At 61.9% G+C, this 19,574-nt stretch overlaps 1 protein-coding gene across 6 annotated transcripts in view; it reads right to left on the reverse strand.

Annotated features, from left to right (window-relative positions):
• CASZ1 (castor zinc finger 1) overlaps positions 1-19,574 on the reverse strand; it is a 144,131-nt gene that overhangs the window by 21,892 nt on the left and 102,665 nt on the right. For all 6 annotated transcript variants that reach the window (XM_082687595.1, XM_082687597.1, XM_082687596.1 and 3 more), the window contains one exon: positions 2,493-2,969. In XM_082687595.1, the coding sequence (XP_082543721.1) occupies positions 2,493-2,969 (477 nt within the window). The remainder of the gene's footprint in view (positions 1-2,492; positions 2,970-19,574) is intronic.

The raw sequence follows: 19,574 nt of genomic DNA on the forward strand, positions 1-19,574 counted from the left end.
CTCCCCAGGAGCGGGTCTCTTGGCTCCGCAGCGGCCCCCCGGTGACTGAGGGTCCCAGACAGCAGGGCGGAGGGGGCAGGGGCCCTGCTGAGGTGTCCAATCAGACTCACTCAGGGCTCCTAGCCTCAGCGAAGATTTATGACAGGGGGAGTCCTACGCACCTCCCCTGTCCATCTACTGCTTGTGTGTGAGGGTGGTCCCCTGAGGAGAGTCTGGGCCTGTGAGGCTGGGCCTGCCAGCCCTAGCAGCGCTCACTCCAGTGCGTCCGGGGGCCCCCTGTGCCCAGTCCGGGGCAACCTTTCCACAGGGATGTGAGCAAATACACGTGCACACGTGCACACACACGCACGTCCCTGGCTACCTGCCCAGCTCTAGAGACACACACACACACACGGATACAAACCACCCCAAATCCTGCACGCATCTCCCTAGGACGAGTCTCCTGGTGGTGGAGGCAAGCCGATCCTATTCTGCCGGGGTTTCTCCTGTGGGGACCCGCCTCCTTGCACACACGACCTTCCACCACAGCACACGTGTGGCTTCCAAGCATGCCCAGACCGGCTCATCCCGTGCAGAAACTCACTCCGCACCTACTACGTGCTGTGCCTGAATCAGGGGCAGGTGCACCTAGAATGGTGAGGCCCACACCCGCCTCAGGGACACACACGTTCTCTGCATTCTCGCCTGAACCAGCAAGGCCGGGCATACTCAGCAGTAGGACACTGGGACAGCCGGGGAAGGCGTGGCTGCAAAAGAGGTGGCCCAGGACCCCAGCAGGGTGGCCGATTATGGGGGGCCACCTCCCAACCCACATCCCCGCCTCCCAGGTCCGTGTGAGAAGGACAGTCACAGGCAGCACCTGACCCGCAGGGTGAGCAGAGTGACTCCAGGAGCCAACAGGTGGCTGTTCCTTGGACAGGGTGGCCAGTGGCCACTGTCCTGACCCCAGGCTGCGTGGGGTAGGGGGCCCAGCCTGGGAGGAGTGGGCTCTGGCTGCTAGATTCTGTGGTTCAGGGACCAGGGAAAGGGGCTAAAAATAGCAGGAGGCAGCTGAGCCCTCACTATATATGGCAGAGACAGAAGGCTTTGAAGGGCAGGCAGCTTAGAGGAGGGAGGGGGCCTGGTGAGGGTCTCGGGCAGCCCCGAGGCCTGCATTCCTGAGCCCCCAGGCCCAGAGAAGGTGGCCCACCCCAGCCCCGGTGGGCAGTTAGGGCTCCAGCTGCTTCTCCCTGGTGCCCCAGGCTGAGCAGGCTGCCCCAGGTGTCAGACTACAGTCCCTCGGGGCCTCTACCCGAGGAACGAGGAACGATGCCTGCCTGGATCATGAGGCCACTGGCAGCTCCCGCCCTGCCTCCTACGGCCCCAGCTCTCCACTCGCAGGGAGACAAGGCAGCAGTCAGGGCAGAGCTGGTCCTGGGAGGGGCTGGGGCCCTGACAGGACAGCGGCCCTGTCCCTGTCCCTCCCTCTCCTCTGGCTCAGCACAATCACCTTGTGTCTGGGAACGGCAAGGGCTTTTCCTATCAGAGGAAACTGAAGGTCACACTTTTCCTCATTGATCTTGCAATGTTTGTTAATTACTCTGTCACTGATGTGGCGAAGGATAATTAAACAGCTCTGTTTATATCTTATATGCATAATTATGTGGCTGCGCAGGGCTCCCCGCGCAGGGAGGAGATGCGCCCCTCGCTGCAGGGGAAGGGGACCGGGGAGCAGGCAGGGGAGGCTCGGGGCGCCCAGCGCAGGCCTGAGAAGGAGGCTGGGAGCCGGAGAAAAGCCCCCAGACCTGGGGTTCCATCCCAGCGGTGGGGACCATGGGCCCTCCACCCGAAACCACAGGCCCTCCCTCCCAGGAGGGGAAGGAGCTCCGGCTGCTCCAAGTCGTGAGGACAAGGAGACGGCCGCAGAGCCAGGCCTTAGCCATCTCACGTGCGGGGAAGGACGTCAGCCCGAGGAGCGTGTCCCAGGCAGGTGGGTATTATGGGATATTCGGGCTGGGCCGGGCGGGGCCATCCTGCTGCCCTGGGCCTCACCCCTGAGAGGTCCTGCCTGGGACAGCCAGTGTCCTCGGTGAGGGGAAGGCTTCCAGGAGAGGGCAGGGGAGGGTGGGGCAGCAGACCCATCCTGGAGCCGACAGCCCGGCCAGCCCCCACCCGGCCCCCCGCAGATTTCTGTGATGCAGGTGTGGAGAGACAGTCCCACCGCTGTCCTCCGGCCCTCGTCCCTGCAGCTGTCAGACCCACGGTGCTCGTGGCGGCCCCCAGCCCGGCTCACACTGGGAAGCTTCCCGCCCGCCCCAAAAAAGTCTCCCCTGTTCTTGCCACTACTTTGGCCCCGGGCCCCCACCGCAAGAGAACCGGTGGGGCAGAATGACGTACCCATAAGGGGAGCATGCGTGGGGGAAGCGGGCGGGCTCTGCAGACCCCCCACTCCTTCCCCTCCAGGGTCAGGCCATCCGTCTATCCGTCTGTCTGTCCGGGGCTCAGACACCTACCTGAAGCCTGCTTGACACTGGGGCTGCCGTCGTCCTTGGAGGCTGCCCCACTAGACTCCTTCTCCTCGGCCACGCCGCTGCCGTCCTTGGAGGGCGCTTCGCCATGGTCCTCCTCGTCGCTGCAACCCTGGGGCTGCACCATGTAGACGCCCTCGGGGGGCAGCTCCAGGCCCTCGCGGCCGATGCGCCCCAGGCTGGGCGCGGGTGCGGGCTCCTCGCTGTACTCGCCGTTGACCCACTTCTCGATCACCGCCCGCCTCTTGTCTTCCTCGCTGCGGGCGCCCCGGGCCACGCCGGCCTCTCGGTCCCGCGGCCGCAGCGGGCTGCCCTCGGCCTGGGGACCCGCCTCCGCCCCCTTCTCCACCACCACCTGGCGGCTCAGCTTGGCGCAGATGGCGTTGAGCTTCAGGCCGCCTTTGCGCTTGGCCGCCATCGCGGGCTTGCCTGCGGGCGGGTCGGTGCACCGGGTGCCTTCAGCTGTGGACAGACAGAGAGGTCAGAGGTGGGCACGTGCCGGGCTCGGCTCCCCAACCCCCGGCAGCCCCCAGGCCCTAGGTCTTCCCAATCCTGCTTTCCTCGCACTGCCCTGAGCCTGGATGGTGGGGCTTTGGGCCCCTCCCCAGACCGTGAACTCCAGGGGCCCCGCTCGCCCAGCGCTCTGTGCCCAGAGCTGGGCACTGGGTGGGCCTCGACCGGGTGGTTCAAGGAGAGCTTGTTTGTAAACGAGCATACACATGGACGATCTTCAAACACCAGGGGCAGGCTTTCCTCAGCACCTGGTTTCTGGAAGCATTTCCTACACCTGTTCGGCCCTCAGTTCCTCTCCTGAGAGGCAGGCCAGACACGACCCCAGAGAGAGGAGACAACGCATCCTCGGACACTCAAGGATACTGAGGCATGCACGCTGGCTGAGGGGCTGGTCACTGGGGAGCTCTGGCAAGTGACAGCGGCCTGACTGCTTGTGAGCCTCTGCCACGAGGGGAGGAGGCAGCTGAGAGCCTGGGAGCAGCCCGCACCAACCTCCTGCTTCCCTGTCCCAGTCGCAAGGGGCCGGCGGCACCCTTGCCCACCTGAGCATCTCATCCCTGGCCGCCCCTCCCTCAGACCAGGCCCTGGGCCCTTCCGGACCCCTACTTGCGCTCACTGGAGAGCTCCGATAGCTCTTCCTTCGTCCCTGGCTACCCAGGGCCCTCCAAAGGCCTCTGTTTTTCCTCCCAACCCTCCCCTTCACAGACCCGCTCGAATTATCTGACCATGTCCCTTGCCCAAGCCTCAGTGAGGGCCATTCCAGGACAAAGCTCCTCACAGCCGCTCCGAGAACGGCTCATCCCTGTCCCGGGATCTCACTCAGCCTGCTCGGCCTCACCCAGCTCCCGCAGCCCTCGAAGGCCTGGTTGATTCCGGGAAGCCCACATCCCAGCCTGGAGAAGCCACAGCTGGAAGAGGTTGGGTTCCTCAGATCCCCAGCAGCGAGCCCGAAGGCTGCAGGCGCGGTGCCGAACTCCTGCACAAGACGGAAACTCTAACGAAGGCTGCCCGAGGGGTTGCCACCTCCATCACGGCTGCTGAGCGGGGGCGCCCAGGGTCCGGGGTGGGGGTCCAGCGCCCAGCAAGTCCCCTCACCACGCAGCCTGTGACGTGCCAGGAGGGCCAAGGGTGGACACACATACGCCTGCTTGCGTGCCTGTCTGTCTGTCCTCCGCCCTTCCATCTGTCCATTTAGTCAGCTCCTGCTGTGCGCCAGATCCCGTGGTGGGCCCCACACGCAGGTTCAGCCCAAGCAGGCTTTGGGCACGGGGGGCCCTGCTGGAGTCTCTCAGTGGTGGGACCCCCTTGCGTGGGCTTGTCTGAGTGTCCACCCACAGTGGTCAAAAAAAGGCCCCTCATTCCGGGACCCTGAGTGAGGGCAGGGCTCTACTCCCCAGGCCGTGGACGGAAGGGTCTCCCCTGTAATGGGTCAACCCCCCCCCCCACCTGGAAGGCCCCCGAGAGGCACGCTCAGACAGGATGACGGCACCTGGGCCTCCCCAGGGACCCCGTCCGAGGAGACTCGGCTTGCGTGCACGGGTGCTAGTACGATGCCCAGCAGCCCCAGAGCGGCCCTGGAGCTGGCCGCCTATGCACAAGGCCTCACTAAGCCCAGCGGCCCGGTGACCTAGCCCAGGCCAGGCAGCACCCTGCCAGAGAAGGCTCTGCTCCACTCCCAGTCCTGGGGTCCTGGCTCTGCTGGGCCCCACCCTTGCCCAGGCCAGGGGCCCACTCTATCCAAGTTCACCCAGATCTCCAAGTCTGTGCTGCCCACACCCAAGTCTCCAAGCACTGACGTGGGCTCCTCCTCAAAGTGCGGCGATGGGTCCCCTATTCCCACTGTCCCACCTAACTGCTGGGCTGGCTGCCAGGCTGCACGCTACCAAGTTTCCTCCAGCAGACCCAGAGGCCGCGGGCCTCACCTGGCCCCGTCTGTCCTCTGCCCTGGTGGGGAAGCGAAGGGGGGGAGCAGGGGAGCCTGCTCTATTTTTACCAGGAGGTAAGCAGCCAAGTGTATATGGCCGACAGCAAATGGATCTATAAATATTTATCCCAAGGAAGAGGGAAGCAGAAGCTCCCAGGGCTGCACTTGCCGCTGGTGACACCCCTCCCCGGGCTCCCACCCATCCCGGAGCCTCCCGGCCCTTGGGCCCACCCTCCCCTGGTCTCGGCCCTGTGCCTGGCTCCGTCCCTCCTGGGCCCCCACCAGCTGCAAGGCAGCTGTGCACCCAGGGCCCACCCCCAGCCCGCAGGCCCCTTTGCTCCGCCCACACCCCCCACACCTGCCCTCCAGCTGCTGCTCTGCCCCAGCCCACCTGCCTTCCAGATGTTGCCCTCCCTCTGACTCTACTCCCGGCCCCAGGGGTAGAGGCAGAGAAGGCATGTGGGCCGGGGGAGCAGGGCAGGAGGCAGAGGCTAGGGCAGCGGTAGGGAGTATGAAAGAGCTCAGGTCCCAGTTGCCTGCCCATCCGTCTGCCTTCCGGCCCACTCCGCGGAGCCCTTCTCCCCTCCCCCTCGCTCAGGGCCCTGGGACATACAGACTACCCCCCCTGTGGTCTGACCCCAGGCTCCTGTCCATGTAAACATTCCCCCGACTTTCTTCCCTAAAATATAAACGCCGTGGCCAGGCCTCAATGGGAGGAAGCCATCCGTCCCCGGCCCTGTCACTGCCCCTTTCATCTCCTTCCCGCCACCAGCCTGCCCGCTGCTCTATTTACACTGGACACTTCCTCTGGGAACAATACTGCCCAGGAGGCAGGCTTCGGCCAGAGGGTGGGAAGGCGAGGGGACTCCTGCCTGGCTTACTCAGGGCCGCGCTCCAGAAGGGAGGCAAGGGGCCGGGCCGCTCAGGTGGGCCCCGTCAGGCCCGGGGCAAGGGCTGGCCAGGACCTGCGCACAGGTAGCAAGCCCAGCGGCCCTCCCAGACTCTCACCCGTGGCCCCGGTGGCTCTGGCCCCGTGCGGTGAGCCTCAGGAGGTGGCACGGCTCCAGGACATACCTGGTTCTCCCCCTTGCTAGCTCAGGACCCTGGGCGGTCTCTCTCCCCGAGAAAGGGCCACGGGGCTATAAGGTGGGAGGGCTGTGGCAAGCAAGGACCCGAGAGAAGGCTGCTGAGCTCCGCTGGGCACAAGCACGCAGGTGTGATGCACATCTAGGCACAAGATCCCAAGACCTGGACATCTCGCCCCGCGCAGAAGAGAGAGGAGAGCAGAGAGGCTGGGGGGCCTGGTGGGGGACAGGCTGCCCACTCAGCAAAAACAGCACGGCCCTCCCATCCGCTCCCAGGGTCTGACCCTTCCCTCCCAGGGCTCCAAACTCCACCAGCCCACCTGCACGCCGCTTTCCTCTGAGCTGAGCAGATCCTGGCGGCGGGCCGGCGGGGGCAGAAATCGGACACACATTTCTGGGTACTATCTCACCGCATGCCTCACGATGACCCGGCCAAGCAGGGACCGCCATCATCCCATTTGATGGAAGAGGCAACTGATCCCGGAGCCGCGCAGACACCCCAGAGCCTGGGCTCACAGAGGCCCCAGGATCAGCGAGGCGCTAGAACTGCCACCATGTCCCCAGTTCGGGCTCCTGGGTGGGCTGTGGGAAGTCTTGGGCCTCTCTGCGCCGCCTCCTCCTCACTCCCACCCCCGGTTCCCATAACACAGAGCCCCCTAAAGTGTTAACTGCAATGGGTAAAATGGTGCAGCAGATTGCTACAATAAATAATTTACTGATATTTATAAATATTCAAATCAGCCAGCTTCAGAAATCAAATGAAGGGAGGGCCTCGGGAGAAGGGCCCGTTATGGCAAGAATCTCATCACTCCCTGCAAAGGCTGAGGCGGCCAGGGCTCCTGCCAGTTACGGGGGAGACAGGGGGGCTCCTAGAGCTGCACCTGGGCCCCTGGTCCCTCATCTCAGGGGACTAAAGGGCTGGGGGTGGCTGGGACAGCTCCACCCCCTGGCCAGGTTGGGGCCAGCCCTGTCCCTGACCCGCGCAGCCCACGCTCAAGGGGATGAGAGGCTCCAGTGCCCAGTGCCCACAGCCTGGGTCTCCAAGTTGCCTGTCCTGCTGTGGGCGGGGGTGGGGGCGCGGTCCCTGGGGGCTGGGCAGGCCTGGCAGCGCCCCCCCCCACGCTCGTGAGTAATGTGTTTTGGGGCTGGGCGGCCTGTCAGCTACCAGGCTCCGGGTGCTTTATGAGCTCTGCCTGGTGGCTTTGAACTCCCTGGTAGGAAATAAAGTTCTCCCTGTGCGTCCCTTCTAAACATTTCACTCAGTGGAAACGGTGTTTAAGAAAAATGAGGACATATTTCTTCCTAAGGATGCAGTGTCCCCTTTGGGCAGCCTAATGCCCGCTGTATATCAGGGGTGGGGAGGCAGGGCCCAGGCACCCGTCCCCTGGGGTGGGGATGCTCCAGGGCCCACCTGTCCGTGGCCAGGCAGCTCAGGGGCCGCGGGCACCACCAGGCCACGGGTGGCTGCCCTGTCCCACAGCCCGGAGGGACAGGGCAGCTGACCGGCTCTGAAACCTGGCCTATGCCAGAGACCACACTGGGCACTTCACAGTGTCGCTTCAGTGGACGCCCCCCTCCCCATCCCCATGAGACTTTTGACCTGTCCCCTTTTCCAGACGAGGAAGCAGAGCCTGGTGAGATTGGTAACTGCCCATGGTACCCCCCCCATGTCAGTGCTGGAACTGGACTCCCACGGGGCTCGGATGTCCGCGGTCATGGTCTAACACCCCCACACACCCCTCCCACAGCCTCCCAGTCTGGGTGGTGGCAACGTTGGAGCCTCTACCCTGTCATCCCTAAGAACTTGAACTTGATGGGCCACAGGCCCCAGTTTTGGGCGGGGGGGATGCATCTATGTTTGTTCAACAGCCCCTCTGAGTTCCTTCTAGGGGCCAGGCTCTGGGCTTAATCCTCTGGACATGACATGAGCAAGAAAGACTGTCCTGGTTCCTGCCATCCCAGCCAGCCCAAATTTAGACAAGGGGGCAGAGGTTCACGTCATTACAAGCACGACCGCTGCGGTGGAAGGTCCAGGTGCCACAGGGGCAGGTGAGCCTGGGGAATCAGAAGATCCTCCCAGGGACAGGCGTCCCATTCCCTGCTCCCCCCAAGCTCCGTGACCAACTCCTCCCACCTCTCTCCTTGCCTCCACTGCCAGCCCAGTTCGCTCCCCTATCTTCTATCTTCTCCGGCTGTGACCCCCTCCCCCAGCCAGCACCTGCCCCCTAGGAGAGGGTGTCCTCCTCTCTCGGGACAGCTTGGAACAGAAGGGCCATCCAGCTTTTGCGGGCGGGAGCAGTGGCCGCTGCTTCCCAGGGCTCTCAGCCAGGCCTGCTGGTCCCCAGTAGCGTTAAGACGGGAACTGGGGGGGCCCCGGCCACGGGGCCCTACTTGCCCCCCTTTGTTTATTTATTTATTATGATTTTTTAGTCCAGTTAAAAGGTTTACTATCCAGACGCGTCTAAGTGGCCTCACTTAGCGTAAGTAACTCTATAAATCAGGGCAACTGTTAGCATCCACCGCGCGGGCTGGCTATCAATCTCCCCCAGGTCACAGCCAAACAGGAAGGGGAGAAAAAAAGAGCTACCACCCAGGGGAGATTTAAAACACACATACACACACACACACACACACACACACACACACACACACGGGCGCGCTTGAGGCACACACACACACACACACACACGCACCGTGCACGCGCGCGCACACTCGGGCGGCTCCCTATTTGTACAATCATGTTAGAAGTCACACATGCACAAGCAGAGCGGCCCGGAAACTGGCCATGCCGCGTGTGGTCATGATAACAAACGAGGCTCCTGCAGCCGAACAGGGAGTCAGAGCCCGAGGGCAGGGAGCCTCTGTGGGGCCCCGAAGGAAGGCCCGGAGCTCACTGCTGGAGCTGCCCTGCTGGGGGAAGTGGCTCTGGAGGGCCGGGGAGGGGCTCCGCTTGGTCCCCTCCGCTCTCTGTGGCCCCTGCCTCTGCAAACCCAAAGGGCCGAGCGTTCCCCTTTTGCGCGCCCAAGGTAAACAGCAGGGAGGCTGGGGCTCGCTGTGGTCCCGGGTCTTTGCCAGGTGCGCCCGAGGCCGGGCACGCCCCCCGACACAGGGTGGCACCATCTGAAGGAGTGACCAGCTGCCTCGGAGGGTGCCAAAGCTAGGAGAGCGGCCGGAGCCACCTGTCTACAGGGACGCCCCACCTTTTTCCTCCCCTAAGTGTGGCTGGATGTGCACGTAGACTGGACACAGGCCCCTACCGCCATCACCCCGAGAGGCCCCAGACCTGGAAGGACCCACTGGCTGGGCCACAGCAGGCAGCGGAGTGGGAGGGGCCTCCCCTGGCCTGCTCTGTGGATCCCCGCGGCCAGACAAGGCGGCCCGACGGGGGACGGCCCACCCGGGACCCACGTCTCCCACCTCGCCCTGGAGGCCTCCCGGCTCACCCGCCCGCCTGCCCGCAGCATCTCCCGTGAACTCTATTTCTCTTTCCTCTCTGAAAACAACTGAGCTGTAAATACTGTTTAACCTTCTCCCCCCCTCCCCCCCACCCCCTCCCCTCCGCACTATAAAAACACAAATATGCCATAACTCAGCCGGCCCGGCCGCCCAGCCTCCAACATGCCCCGCGCCCGGGCCTCTCAGGAAGGTCATTACAAACGACTTTCCGATTCACTGCTCCTGAAATAATTTTGTGTATTAAAACCTGAATCTGCACTTTCTGGGGCCGAAAGCCTCGCTTAATTATGGCGGGTGTCCTTGGGACGGACAGTGATCCTTCACTCGCCAGCCCGCTCCAGCCCTCCGCCCGCCAGCCCGCCCCCCTCCCCGGGCCCAATCTGTTTTCAAAGTGTGTCTGTCCTTTATTAAATTGTTTTCTTTTCCACATTATCAGTTGCCATGGAGACCTCATCTCTCGGATTATTTGAATTTCATTATATCTATTGATTTGGGAGCATTTCATCTTTTTTATTGTTTTTCTGTCAATTTTCAAAACGAATAACCATCTAATTTGCGTCAGTGCTGATTATGTTTGTCCCTCAATAGAGGTCGGCAGCTGCGCTGGGGAAACAAATCAATGAAAAACCATCATAAAACTCCCCACTCCAGTCTCCGGGATGTGTGGGTGACATTCCACGCCTGTGAGAGACACACTCATCAGCTCCAAGTTCGGCTACGGTGGCAGCGCTCGGCTCCACGTCCGCCTCTTCTGGCCTTAATATTTAATTTCGCGATTTGGGCCATTATTAGTGGTGTTTTTATTAGTGCGTGTGCATGTGAGTGTCTGGTGGTGAGCCGGCTGCTCCGTTAATTTGTGGGTGAGGCTGGGAAAGCCCAGAGGAGGGCAGGGCGGACGGTGCCGGGGGTGCGGTGGGAAGTGGAAGGAGCAGCAGGGGAGCCCCGAGGAGGGGGGCGGGGGGCCCCCGGGAACGGAAGGACCACGCCGAGGGCCCGGAAAAGGGGGGTCGCGGAAGGGGGACCAAGCGAAGGGGAGGAAAAGAGGGAATTCAAATTGCTTACTTTGTTGGTTTTTTTTAAATAATTTATGCAATTTTAAGCATTTATGTATAAATTTTTTAATAAGCCACCCTGGAGCAGGATGGCCATTAACATCCCAACGTCCTTCTGTCCAATGGGCTGGCGGAGAGGATCAATTTCTGAGAGTACTTTCCCTTTTTTATGACATGATAAAATGCTTTTAAAGCAACTTACACAAATATGGAAATTTTTTTTTCTTTTTTCCCTGTCCCCTCTCCCTTCCCCTAACAGCCTTCTTATCCACCAGGGTGCGGGGCAGGGGGGCAGGGGTGTATGTGTGTGCACGCATGCGGGGACACGCACGCGCACGCGTGCACACGCACACACACACACACACGCACGCTTGTGCTCCTCCTGCTCCCTCTCCTGCTGGGGAGGGGGGCTGCGGGGGGGCTGGCAGGGAGACAGCCCCAGTTCTAACTGGAACTGGCCGCCTGTCCTTCTAACAAGGGCATAAACTTTCATTACCCATGCACGCAGTCAAAGACAATTTAGGGAAACGCGCTGCTCGGAAAAGGAAAACCTCAGCGATTCGTGACCCACGCCGCTGCCATCTGGGGGGCTCTCGTCTCCAGCTCCAGGGAGCCTGGGCCCTGAACCTCTGGCCCTGCCCACTGGGAGGGTCAGGGAGGGGCCCTCGCGGGGGGAGCCTGTGGAGGGAGGGGAGAGAGCAGAGGGAGAGCAAGGGTCTCTGCCTTGGCTGGCAGAGAACACCCGGGCAGACCAGAGGGCAGTGCCCCTTGCTGTGCTCTCCCCCAACTTGCCTTCACCAGCCCCACCAGGCATGGGCCTCCGAGGGCAAGCATGGGGCTCCTGCCCTTCTGCACCCAGTGCTGGCGCAGAGCAGAAGCTTAGCTCTGTGGATGGATGGAGGGATGGAGGGATGGATGGGCGCGCAGATGGAGGGACTGAGTGAAGACAAAGTAGGAAATCAGGCCCAGATGCCCTCAGACCCCAGCAGGAGACTCACAGATGCTGGAGAAAGGCTCCCTGTCCGGGTTATGGGGATGGGACAGGAGTGCCTCTGGGTAGAGAGGATGGGGGGCACTGGAGCAAGAGGGGCGGCCTGGCTACCATCGCCCCTACCCTAGACCTGAGTCCCAACTCCCTGAGATGGAGCCAGGTCTTGTGAGGAAGAGGGCACGTGTCCTCCGCCCAGCCTTGGGGACAACCCTTACTTCCATGCCCCCTTCCCTTGCAGCCCTTCCTCCCTAGGGCGAGCAGGATGAGGGGCCCAAGGGGGTAGCCCCGCCCCAGGGCTGAGGGGGATGGTCCCGGTTCCCAGCACAGAGCCTGGAGCCTTCCCGGGCCTTGCCACTGCCGGACAGTGCCCAGCCCTCCCGTAACACCCATGCTTGGGCACTGGGACTCCAGCTGCGTCCAGATCAGACAAACCGACACCAGAATCTCAGTCCTCCTCTTAAAGCTTGCCACTTCTGACAGAGTTTGGTCTCTGCCTTGGAACTCAGTGTCCTCCTCTGAAACAGGGCTCTTGAAAGGATGGCATCGAGTGACCGGTCTGGCACAGCACCACGGAGCACGTGGGGCCTGCCCCTTTACTGGACAGTGACTGTGGGCAGGGTCCTGTCTTGGGAGCAGGGAGGGCTGCTCCCTCCCAGACCTGGGGGCAGACGCGGGCAGGGCAGAGAGTCCGCCTCCCCGAGCTCTCGGAACTCTGGGTCCTCCTGCTTCTCCCAACCCCCAGAGCCCCTTTTACTCCTGGGCCCCTCAGCTGTCCAGGCTACTGAGACCCGAGTTCCCTCCTACCCTCGAGTTCCAGAGCATCTCCTGGGAAGCATCTCTCCCTCTGGGTGGGCCTGACCTTTGGCAGTCCAGGAAGGGCGCCTCGGCGTTCTTGGAGGCAGCAGCAAGGGGCACCCCTGCTGTCGCCGGGCCACCCCAGCCCTTGGTGGGGACCTGAGGGAGCCCACCCTCCGCCCCTTCTGTGCTCAGATGCCCCCCCCAACTGTCATTAAAATAACAAGTTTCTGTTACAATCTAAACATTCCCACATCGCATAAAGGGTTATATTACACCCGAGTCACTCCCGGGCCCGTGTTTGCACAGAAAAGCTCACGGCAGGTCCCCCCTCCTGACGAAGTGACTTATTAAAGTTTAAACAGTAATTAACAGAACAATAAAAATAAAGGGATGTTTGGGGAGTCATAGCGCACACAGGGTTTTTGGCAGTGCCAGCAGTTTTTCAGTGCCCTGTGCTGGCAGCAAAATGCGACTGTGAAGCCAGGGGGGACGGAGGCCGGGGCCGGGCCGGGGCCAGGGAGGCTTCAGGCCTGAGGGGTAAGGAAGCTTGGCCAGACTGTGGGGGAGGGGAAGCGGGGCCCCGGACGGGGATGCGGAGCTGGGCGGGGGCCACCATCCCCACCCCGCCCCAGACCCAGAGGAGTAGGGTGGGTACCCCGGGAGCAGGAGAGAGAGAGAAGGCCTGACGCCGGCAGGAAACGGCCAAGCCCAGGCTTTGCCATACCAGAGCCCAGCTTGGCCCCGGGCACTTCCGGGAGCCCAGTGCCTTGGTCACATCCAGCCAACTCCAGCGCGGCCCTGGCTGGGGGAGCCCTGTGGGCATCACCAGACCCTGCCGAGAATGATTCCCAGGGCTGGACCCCGGCCACTCTGGGCTCCTCTCCCAGTCGGGCAGGTAGCTCTCCCGGCTCCTGTGGCTGGGACACCGCATACCCCTCAGATCTCTCTGGGAGCTTCTGGCCACTACGAAACACGAGCAAAGACTCAGGGGAGAGACCCTGGTCTCTGCACTCGGTGGCAGGGAGATTAGCCCACTCACACTGGGCCCCAAAGGGAGGAAGCCCGGGGCCATGGAAGCCAGGGTGGGCCCCGCTGGTGGGAGTCCTCACTCAAAAACTGCCCCAGGGAGCTGGGCCCGGAGGGCTGGTCCAAGGCCAAGCCAGTCATCCTTCACCCTCTCTGGTTCTCCCTGCACAAGCTCCGCCTAGAGGCTCAGACACCTGGCCATAGGGATGGCCGAGAGCCAGGAAGGAGCCCTGGAAAGAGGAGGGGCTCCACCTGGACAAGGCCAGCACGGTCTGCTTTTTCCTAAAGCTGTGGGGGCTGGGGAGGAAGGGGGTGGGAACTCCTGGAGGCCACAGTGCATGTGTGTTCTCAAACGCCGGCCGGGTGATGGGTACCAGGTGCTGCTGGGCCGGCCTCGGACTTAGCAGTCCCCAGATGCCCTTACTTCTTCCCTCTCCCAGACTCCTTGGGCTGCCCTGGGCTGTGCTGTGGGCCGTTCCCTCTCTCTCTCTCTCTGACCTTATAATCTCAGAGCCCGTGGCTAGTCCTGAGGACCTCGCCTACATGCCCACTGCCTATGCCTGTCCTTCCCAGAGAAGCCCCTGCACAAAGCTCCCTCCTTACCGCACAGGATTCATTCCCAAAGCGGTTTTGGGTACAGCACCTGCAACTGCGGTTCTTCTCACAAGGGCAGAGCAAAGGGCCAACCTGGGGACACCATTAGGCCCTCAAGCACTCTTGACCCTTCTCTTGGCCTCTTCCACCTCCCCGTGCTTCAGTGCACCAGGCCTGCCTGGGCATCTGAACTCTGCTGGAGCCTCTCTCCGCCATGGTGGCTGCCCCGAGTGGCCCGGACCAGCACCAAGCCAAGACTGGCCCCAGGCTCGGCAAAATCAGCTCCACTGGGTGGCTGGCACTGGGTCCTGGCCAGTTCCCCTGCATCACAGCTATGGGGGTGGACATGAGCTGCTGATAGCCACACGTGGAGGTGAGGCGCTGGGTCGGTGCCGGATATACTCTCTTAGCTCTGTGTCTCCTGGGATCTAGTACCTGGGCAGCTGGCGGGCATAAAGGGCAGGGACTCTGGCTCTGGGGGCGCCCATAGTGCAGGGCCATGCCCCTGCCTCTCACCAAGTTCCTGCAGGTACATCTAGGGGAGTGCTGGGCCCAAATGACCTCCCTGCCGCCTGGGCTCTAGGCAAGAAGAACTTTGCCCTGAAGACGTGGAGAAGAGGCAGTAGGAGAAGGGCTCTCCTCCCCCTCTTTCCTGGGCAGAGTGCTTTGGGGCTCCACCCCCTGCCCCAAGATGAGTGACTCATGGTAGAGTAGAGGGTCAGGCAGAGAGAGCTCAAGAAGGGGGCAGGCGATGCTTCCCAATCCCCCAGTGCTCAGTTTGGGAGCCAGCCTGGAAGGAAGTCGGGGCTCAATCCCCCCCTTGCTCCTGGAGGAGGCCCCCCACCAAGTCACCCAGCACCAAAGCTGGGGTAGAGCCGGGAGACAGTCAGGGTTAGGATAAGGACTGCCGGAAGGAGGGCAGGTGGGGCCAGTGAGCTTCTAACAGGTGTGTTGTAATGTGGGGCAAACTGGGAGCAGAGTGCTCATCCTAATCTGCTCTGTTTCTAGAACCTTCCACCTTTTCCCTTATCGCAGGGGCATGGCGAGGAGCTCTGGCTGGACAAGGAGCTCCAAGCGTGGCAACAATCAGAGCACGGGTTGCCCTAGATCTGCATAGAACTTTAGAACCGGAAGGGAACTGAGGCCCAGGAGGTTGAGAGGCTCGTCCGTCAGAAGCCCACGTCACTAACTTGGGAGGACCAGACAAATCCAGAGCCTCAGTTCCCCACCTGGGCCGCTCCCATGACCAGCAGATCAAATTGCTCCCCATTGTGCTTTAAAGGGGAACTTTCTGCAGCCCTCGCAGACTGATTGCTCCAGGACCCACTGGCCCCAAACCCCACAAGGGCTCCCTGCTGGAAAAGCTTCAACCCCATACTGGACCATCTGGGCAAGGCTCTGAACCAACACTTCCAGGGTGCAGGGCCTGCGAGGGGTGCACGGGGAGAGCCTGCGGCCTGGCTCACGCCCTGGAAAAGGGGCAGGACACAGGGGTGGCCATCTGAGGGAGAGCCTGCCTGGGCTCAGGGCGGGAGCATGCGTGTTCGAGGGAGGGGACCCTCCTCTTGCAGAGACTGAGACCCCCAGAACTTGCGATTTGTTCTGCAAAGGGGAAAACAGGGCCAAGCACCGTTCGGGGATTTAGAGGAAAGGCCCGAGAGAGAGAGAGAGAGAGAGAGAGAGAGAGAGAGAGGCAGCCCCGGGCGAGAAGGTGGGGACACGGCAGCAGGTGGCAGAGGGGTGCCGTGGGGGACGCTGCTGTCCCCACCCTCCCTACAGCCCATCTCCACAATCCCCTTGCTGAGGCTGCCAACGACATGAGGGGACTAATTTAGGAGTATTTTTAAAACTGTGGCCCTGGTGGAGGGGTTTAGCAGTTGTCAGCCATCTGGAGTAAGGAATTACCGTCACCTCCCTGATCCTATAGCCCTAAACCCAAAGCTGGTTACAGCTCAAGGGGGAGGCAGCAGGTGGGTGGGGTGGGGGCCTGTCCCAGGGAGGTGGCCCCAGGCCTGGGGAGCCCCTCCCTTTGCCCTGGGAGGGGGCCTGGGTCTGGGGAGGGGGCTGGAGAGCCCGGTGTCCTCTGTGCCCACTCGGGCTCCCCCGCCTGCTCACGCGCGCTCACTCCCCGGGCCGCGCCGGCTCGCGCAGGGGCCGTCAGGTAAATTAGATCTGAAAGCTGACAATTTCTGACCATATTTCCTTGATTATTTCAAACAAATGCACAGCAGCCGCTGTAAGGAGATTAAAGTGACATAAACGTCCCGAGTGGGAGGGGGGAGGGCAGAGGATTCAGGTCACCCCCATCCGTCCCCCGCCTGACAGACGCTATATCGCTATCCAATCCAATAAAAAATCCCCCCCTTTTGCTTTAATTAATTTTACAGCTAGCTTGCTTAATTACTTTCAATCAAAATCCTCCTGCCATCGCAAAATTAGAGATGGTTGAGCTCCATTAGCCTAAATTCTTCATTTCCATATAGAAAAGAGGCTGTCTGCGTATCCAGCCTGGGCCCCTGGCAGGACAGACGCCCGTCTGCCCGCCCGCTGCCAGCCAGCCCACTCCTGGCCTGCGCTCCCTGGCTGGCTGTGGACTGAGCATTTCCCCCATCCCACTCCACCACTGCTCTTGGGGGCGGGGGGGGGGGCAGGCAGAGTTGAGAGGTCCGGGAGGGTTACACGCCCCCCAGACCCCAACCCTTCCCCTGACTCAGGCAGAGACTGCGGAGCAGAGCAGAGCTGGACGGCCAGGGCCCTGGGGCCGGCAGCTCCGGGCTGAAGGAATGGCGGATCCTGGGATCCCGCTTTCCTGCTCAGGGGCCCCTGCTGCTCCCTGGAGGAGCCTAGTCCCCTGGCTGCCCAAGCCCCCCATGGGACCCTTCTAAGTCCCCTGCCTCAGGCCTCTTCAGGAAGCAGAGCTCCTGGGAGGACAGAAGCCCTTCCTGCCTTGCACTTAGGCCCTGGTCGGTGGAGACCCCTGGAACCCACAGCACCCAGGGTCCCCTCCCTGCTGTCTCTAGGCCGGAGTCCTTGCTCACTATCTGAGCGACTCCAGGGCCAGCTGTCTCAATGGTGCTAACAGACCACGCAAGCAGCCCCCACAGACTCTGGTGTTCTCCAGGGGGCCCCGTGTGGGCCCCTCCTCGTCCTCTCATATCCCTGGTTCCCAGTTTGCAACAGCTGCTCCTCCACCCCCAGCCTGGGTCGGGTGGGTGGCGGCTCTGGGCTCTGTCCACATCCTGTGCCTGCACTGGCTCTCTTCTCCTCCCCTCCACCTGCCTCCTCCTCGCAGCCCCCAACCCCAACTCCGGAAGCTCCACTTCAGGTTTTCCATCCTACAGCCCTGAGTGTCACCACAGGGTCCGGCCCAACCTGGGCTCCAGCTGATTAAGGATCTGCAACAGGATGTAGGGATTACAGTAAAACCTGGCTCCGGATCTACAGGGGCAGGGGGCCAAGTCCTGGCTCTGGGACTCCCCTCCTCTCCCATTTCTGCATGCCTCCTTCCTCTCGCCTGCCCAAGGGCCTGGAAGGCTGACCCTCTGGGGCCTTCCTGGGGTCTTGGCTGGACTCTGAGAAGTGGATGACAAGGGGTGGCATTATGGGACCCAGGCCAAATCTGGCAAAAAGGCAGTGTGGGGATGGGGTGGGGATGGGGAGTTACGGCTGAAATCTGCCCTGGACCATTTAACAACGGGACCGGACTGGGCGCTAACCTGGTCCTCCTCAGGGAACAGGTACAGAGGCAAGGTGTCCCGGCTCTGACTTCTGGGCACAGGTGGAGCAAGGTAGGGAAGGAAGCGCTCTAAAGGCTCCCTGAGGCCCTTCTAGGCAGCGGGCCTTATGGCTGCCCCATTGCTATGGAGGAATGACTCTGGGGTGTGGGGCCAGCTCAGGTTCGGTGAGGAAACTGACCCTGGACCCCCAGAGCCTGGCTTCCCGGACACCAGGGGCCCCCTGGTCTGTCTCTGGGCTCCTCACTTCTAAGGGTCAGTGCACGTCCTCCTCTTTCACAGCCGCGCTGTGTTTCTCCGATACATCCCAAGTACCTACAGGCAGATACTTCCCAGACTCCGGCTGGCCCTAGGGACTCAGGGAGCACGGTTCCAGGTGTCAGAGGGCTGGAGTCTCCTGGGGAAGACACACCAGCCTGGGAGCATTCTGCACACCACGGAAGGCCTGGGTGGAGGCCAGCTGTGAGTTCAAGGAGGGCCTCATGGAGGCCAGCAGGTGCAGGAGGTAAGAGGTGGGTAGTAAGCAGATACCCGGACTCGTGCCACAGTCCCAGCTGGACTCCCCTGGGCTTCTGCAGCAGCTCTGCCCCCTACGCGGGTCTGCACACTCTCCCCTGCCCCCTCTTCAGCGAGGCATCAGCAGGAGGAACGGGGAGCAGCCCACCCCTCCGTGTCACTTGCTGACTTCCGGGCTACTCTCCGTCCCCCAGGAACAGGGCTGAGCCCATTCCTGCTCTGCCTCCAAGCACTGTCCCTGGCACAGATAGGTCTACTTGGTAGGAGGGTGGCTGGAAGAGCAAGTCCCTGGCCAGTTAGCCAGAGCTTGAAGGAGCACGGCCCTGGTGGACTGGCACAATTCACCACCCAGCCCGGGCCCGCCAGCCAGCACCTGTGGAACAGGGAACAGCAACCCCACCCCCATAACCTCCTTCAGTTCAGGGACTGGCTAATCACACCAGGACCTCCATGCATCCATGCATCCCTCCAACATCCCAGGTGAAATTTCACTTCCTCCTGGAAGCCCTTGGAGATCACCACACTCTGTAGGACCCTGGCCTCGTCCTCTCCTGACGCCCTGCTCCGTGTGCAGCTTTGGTAATGACTTGCTTAATGACCCTTCTATCTCCTTAGACTGCAGGATCCGTAGGACAGAACTACTGTTTTAGCAGAGCGCCTGACCCAAATAAATATTTACTGAATGAATACAGAAAACTAAGTGCTTCTTAAGTTCATTAGGGGAAGAGCGGGGATGAGGGGTGTGTGGCCGGGCTTCTGTACCAAGCAGGCCCTGTGGAGCTCTAGGAACCCCTCCTCCCTGGCATGAGACAGAGGCTGAAGCTTTTGGGTCTCTGACCCTCTTGCGCCTCAGGCTCACCTCCAAATGCCCTTCGCAGGGCTCTGCCTTGAGAACAAAAGAGGCCCCAGTTGTTCCAACATTTCTCTGGGAGAGGAACAACTGTTACCAGCCAGGCCCCTTCGGAATCAATCCAGCAACTGTTTGCACTGTGCTGCCCGGCTCTCCCTCCACCTCCAGTCTCTGTCCCAAAAAGGAGAAAAGAAACTGAAAAAAGATGGGGCGAAAATCCCATCCACAGCCCCACCACCTCCCTGCAGCCCCTCTCAAGTCTGCCTGAAAATGTTATTAACACAAAGAGGGCACAGGGACAGACACCTGCCCCAGCAAGCAACCGGGACAGCCACAGCAGAGGGTGAGGCTGTGAGATCAGGACCCAAAAAAAGGAGAAGGGAGTGCAGGCTGCGGGGAGAGATCAAAGCGGAGGGAGGGGGTGTGGAGGGCAGTGGGAGAGCAGGGAGAGCCAGCCAGGCCCAGGAGAACAGCTCCGGGGTGAGGGACAGACGGAGAGGCCACAGGCCAGTAGAGACCCCAGAATTG

Source organism: Mustela nivalis (assembly GCF_964662115.1).
Source record: "Mustela nivalis genome assembly, chromosome: 10".
Taxonomy (NCBI): domain Eukaryota; kingdom Metazoa; phylum Chordata; class Mammalia; order Carnivora; family Mustelidae; genus Mustela; species Mustela nivalis.